The sequence below is a fragment of the Chinchilla lanigera genome, unplaced genomic scaffold (genome assembly GCF_000276665.1).
Source record: "Chinchilla lanigera isolate Chin_1 unplaced genomic scaffold, ChiLan1.0 scaffold00071, whole genome shotgun sequence".
NCBI classification, from domain to species: Eukaryota; Metazoa; Chordata; class Mammalia; order Rodentia; family Chinchillidae; genus Chinchilla; species Chinchilla lanigera.
This window is the reverse complement of record NW_004955472.1, coordinates 675,961-680,701: the sequence shown is the minus strand read 5'-3', so window position 1 is coordinate 680,701 and position 4,741 is coordinate 675,961. Positions and strand designations below refer to the sequence as shown.

The following is a 4,741-nucleotide window of genomic DNA, read 5'->3' as shown; positions in this document are numbered from 1 at the left end:
CGGCGGCGGCCGCATGGCTCCCCGTGCGCTGGGGGCCCACCCTCCGGGAGCCAGCAGGCAGAAAGCTAGCCAGCCCGAAGGCTGGCGCTCCCCGCCCACAGCTCCCTGTGCGCCGGAAGCATCCTTCCAGGGACTCTAATGGGTTTTTAAAAATTACTTTTTATTCTCTTTAATTGTTTAATCAATCTTGCATTCTTACATCATCTGAGCAACCTCACTGAAGATAACAATATATAACAACCATTGTTAACTTCCACACCTTATTTTAAAATTCTGTATCATTTTTATTGTTTTTGTGTTATGTTTTTGTCTTTGTTGTTATTTTGTTTTCTTTTCTCTTTAAAATTAAAAAAAAAAATTTAAAAAAAGAAGTTTATTTGGCTCATAGTTCTGTAGAATGGGAATTCCAGGAATATGTTGCCAGCATCTGGCAAGAGCCTTCTTGCTACACCATAATTTGATAGAAGAATAAGCAAGCACAAAATGATAACTCACCTGATAGATAATAAAAGGACTGAACTCATCCTTTTACTATCTGTATAAATAACCCACTCCTGAGATAGAAGCATTAATCTATCTTGAGGGCAGAGTCCTCATGACCTAATTATCTCTTAAAGGTCCCACCTCTTAACACTGTTACAATGGCAATTAAAGTTGTATTCTGGAGAGGGCATCAAACTATAATAAAAATACAACAAAAGGAGGGCTGGAGATGTAGCTCAGTGGTAGAGAGCTTGAGTAGCATGAATGAGGTCCTGGATTCAATCTCCAGCACAACAAAAAAGAAAGAAAGGGGCAGGAGGAAGAGGGAGAGAGAGAGAGAAAATGTCGTAACACTTAGATGGCACTTTGGGTAAGCTCCTGCTGGCCAAAACACAATTGGGGGATGGCACACGCCTGTAATCCCAACACTCACAAGGCTGAAACAGGTGGACTACTGTGAGTTTGAGGCCTATCTAGACTACCTAAGCAAGTTCAAGGCCAACCTGCACTACATAGTGAGACCCTGTCTCAAAGAAACCAAGAACAAACAAACAAAAAAGACAGCAACTGCTGCCAGTGATGACAATGATTGAGCACATAGCACATGTGTTATATAAAATGAGGTCACAGTAATAAAAACATTCTCATTAGTCAACATTGGAAGATACTAGGGAGTCAACTCATTTACTTTGAAAGTTGGTAAAACAAAAGAGAAACAATTTAAAAAGTAGCTGCCTTTTCTTGTGAACTATATTTCTTTTGTCTTTTTTTTTTTTTTTTTTTTTTGTCTTTTTGAGACACGGTGTCTTGGTTACTTTTTTGTCGCTGCTGGGACAAAATACCTGATGCCCAAAATTAAGGAAGGAAAGGTTTATTTCGCCTACAGTTCGTGGAAGTTTCAGCCCGTACTTGGCAGATTATAAGGCAGTGTGGCACATGGCAAAGAGCTACAGCTCAGGGCGGCAGAACACAGCTAAGCTACAACCACACACCAGGGTAGAATGGCGGAGGAATGGCCTCAAGCACTCTTTTCCTCTCCCTTACATATGCAAACTATCCACCCCGGGGCGGGTGTAGCTCTCACACCCACAATCATTCAACTCTAATAGCCTGCCCCGTGGTCGCATGAGGCTTTGGAGGGGACACACAGACATAAACCATAACACAGGGTCTCAATATGCATCTCAGGCTGGCCTTGAGCTCACTTTATAGCCCAGGCTGGTCTCGAACTCACAAGGATCCTCCTGCCTCAGCCTCCCCAGTGCTGGGATTACCGGTGTGCACCACCACACCTGGCTTGTGAACTATATTTCTTGATAACAAACAGTTACAATGGAAAAGTTCTCTTTATAGAAATATTCTACTTAAAAGAGAAGAATGATAGAACAAGAATGTTATTCCTAACTTCCATATTTTTTTGTCTTTTTGAGACAGAGTTTCACTATGCAGTTCAGGCTGGCCTTGAACTCACTTTGTAGCCCAGGCTGGCCTAGAACTCGCTGTCAGCTTCCTGCCTCAGCCTCCCAAGTGCTGGAATTATAGAGGTGTGCCACCATGCCCAGCTCTGCTCCCCAGGGGACAAGTACAATTGTCTAGAGACATTTTTTATTGTCACAAGAGGGAAGGAGGGGGTACTGCAGCCACAAGACACAGGATAACCCCTTACAATTAAAGAACTGTCTGGCCCAAAACATCAATAGTGCCAGGGCTGAGAAACTGAGGTCTAGACAATGATAATCATCAATTACTAACATCACAAAAAGACCACCAATGTATATATCCCGGCAGGAGTACTAAAACCATCCATAAATCAAATTTGCCAAAATAATTAAATCTAAATCTGATTGAATAAACCATAAATTTACATGAAATACAGGGGACTGAAGAAGGTACTAATTTACACCAGAACAAGCTCAGTAAAATTCAGACTTTGAGAAACCACAGGGGAAATGACATGGATTTCTTTAAAAACAAAAAAAAAAGGTAAGGGAAAAAAACAATGGGGAATGGGTTTAAGAGATTTTAAAAAGTTTGAGACATATTAGAGAATGGAGATGCGAAGAAAAGAGATGCATAGAATGGATCTTATTTAGATCTAGATTCAAACAATTTTTGAAAACCAAACAAAAGACAACAGGAAAAGAGTGAACAGCTGGATAATTGATATTAAAGAACTGTTGGGGTTTTTAAGGTCTGGCAATGATACTGTGGCTTTGTTTCAAAGACGAATCCTTATCCTTTAGAGATAATATACTGAAACATTTACCGATGAAATGATATAAATACACACCACAGAAGGCTGAGGCAGGAGGACAGCCACAAGCTCAAGGCCAGCCTGGGCTACATGGTGAGTTCAAGGCCAGCGTGAACTACATAGCGAGACCCCATCTTGAGGGGAAGGGAGCGGAGAGGAGGGGAGCAGAGGGGAGAAGACACACCAAATAACTGGCTAGGGGAGAGCGCAAGGATATGGCCAGAACAGGACTGGCCACAAAGTGACACAGGAGAATCACTGGCATCGTAGGTACAAGAAGCAGGGACTTCCACTGCCTTCACATAGGAGAGAGCAGGCCCTGCTCTTCTCCCTCCCCACACGCCAGCTGGGTGGTGACATCTACCCTCACAGTCTCCCTGACCATCACCTGTTACCTGTGTCATCTACCTTCCACCCACCCCAACCGTCCCCCTGGATTTTTAACCTCGGTTGAAGACCCAGTATCTAACGTAGAAACTTAAAAATCATCCTGGTTGATGCGCTTTCCACAAGGCTGACGGCCGCATCAACCCTGAAATGTCGCACTGCACCTCCCACACAAGTCTTGTGTTTCCTCCTACGCTTTGTTATCCCTATCCTAACTCAGCCCATGCTCCACACAGCCTCCTTCCTGATGGGTCCCCAGCTTGCACACAAGCGCCACGCTGCTCTTTCTAAAAGCGCGCGCCTGGCTCTTCGACTTGAAACTACTATTGCCAACTACAGTGCTTCTCGAACTCGGATGAAGGCCAGAATCCAGGGTCCGCGAAGCTATCTACATTAAGATGAGGCATCACTGCTCGCGCTCCCAGGCCTCACACAACCGTGGAGGGCAAATTCGCAGCGCTGCGGCGGCCAGCGGGAATTTCAGGCGAGGGCGCGCACAAGCGCTTCGGGGCAGACGAGGCCCCGGGCGGGGCTGCCCGGCCGCGGCCCTCTCCGCGGCAACGAGCGCTCCGGGAGGGCCGCAAGCGACCCGCCCCTCGCCCCGCACTCGCCTGCCTCCTCCCAGCCCCGGCGTCAGCGTCGCGCGTTCGGACGCCTGTGTTCTTTCTCGTCGGCCCTTCTCAGGCCAACAGTACTTCTCGGTTCCAGCGCTCACAACGTGTGACAAGGTCCGTGATGCGGCGGCGGCTGTTTCTATTCATTTTCTCCTTCACATACCGCAGAAACAGAAGCACTGCGCTTTAAACTTCTCACAAATAATTCACGCTCCCTCAAGCCGCCTCACCTCAGAGCCGCAGCTCCCGCTCCCGCCTCCCTCCTTTCACCGCTAGGCGGCAGAAGGGTCGACGACGCCGGAACCGCTCCGCTGGATACCGCCGGGATCCCGGGCGTCACCCAGTCCTCCCGATGATTGGCTGTTTCGCCCACGACCGGGGGAGGAGCCAGCAGCAGAACCGGAAGCGCCGAGTGCGGCGAAAGCTGCGTCCCGAGACGGGGCGTGCGCACTCCGGGCCCCTGAGGCAATTTAGAAGAGGGCAGCTGCCAGTCCTCCTCGGACCCGAGGCGGGCAGAACCCGCTCCTAAGGGATGAGGGGCGGGACGGGCAGAGAGGGGTCGCAGGAGTGAGGGCTGGGCAACAGCAGGGGAGGAGTCGCCTTGGGAGGAGGGGTCACGACAACTGGCGGAGTCGCTCTGAGGGGTCTCGATGCGCGGCAGGAACGCGCAGTGGCGGGGATGATGCCGCCCCGAGGGGTTCTGGTGCCGAGGGTGGCAGTGTCACCCTAAGGAAAGGTCCCGGCAGGGGAGGGTCCTCCGGAAAAGCGGGCTTTGAGGGGGCGGGACCTGCCGCGGGTGGGCTCCCGCGGAAGGAGGGGCTTCCCTGCAGGTGGCGGCTTCTCTCTTAAGAGAGGGGAGCCTTTGGACAAAGAAGAGGGAGACCCAGGCTGCGGGATCCCTGGGCGGAGGCCCTGGAACCTGAACTTTACTCCGGGAAGGCGGCGGAGGGAGGAGCCGTCGGGCCGAGCGGGCGGGCCGGCGCCGAGCTCCCAGCCGCCGGGC

The 4,741-nt window shown here is 49.9% G+C and overlaps 2 protein-coding genes across 2 annotated transcripts in view; both read left to right on the top strand.

The window, feature by feature from the left end:
- Positions 1 to 2,853: 2,853 nt before the first annotated feature.
- LOC106150332 (translation initiation factor IF-2-like) lies at positions 2,854 to 4,223 on the top strand. Its single transcript, XM_013522958.1, has 2 exons — positions 2,854 to 3,852; positions 4,015 to 4,223. The coding sequence occupies exons 1-2, from the start codon at positions 3,523 to 3,525 to the stop codon at positions 4,210 to 4,212; spliced, it is 528 nt and encodes a 175-aa protein (XP_013378412.1). The 5' UTR covers positions 2,854 to 3,522; the 3' UTR covers positions 4,213 to 4,223.
- A 418-nt stretch (positions 4,224 to 4,641) lies between these two features.
- The window catches only part of Tesk1 (testis-specific kinase 1), a gene marked incomplete in the record, with an annotated part of 5,214 nt that continues 5,114 nt past the window's right edge, over positions 4,642 to 4,741 (top strand). The window contains 1 exon segment of the mRNA XM_005401181.2: positions 4,642 to 4,741.

Excerpts from the sequence above, each read along its gene's own strand:
- LOC106150332 (XM_013522958.1), top strand. The coding sequence starts at position 3,523 with ATGAGGCATCACTGCTCGCGCTCCCAGGCCTCACACAACCGTGGAGGG. Across the intron at positions 3,853-4,014 it reads CGCTCACAACGTGTGACAAG|GCGGCAGAAGGGTCGACGAC; the intron begins GTCCGTGATGCG and ends TTTCACCGCTAG.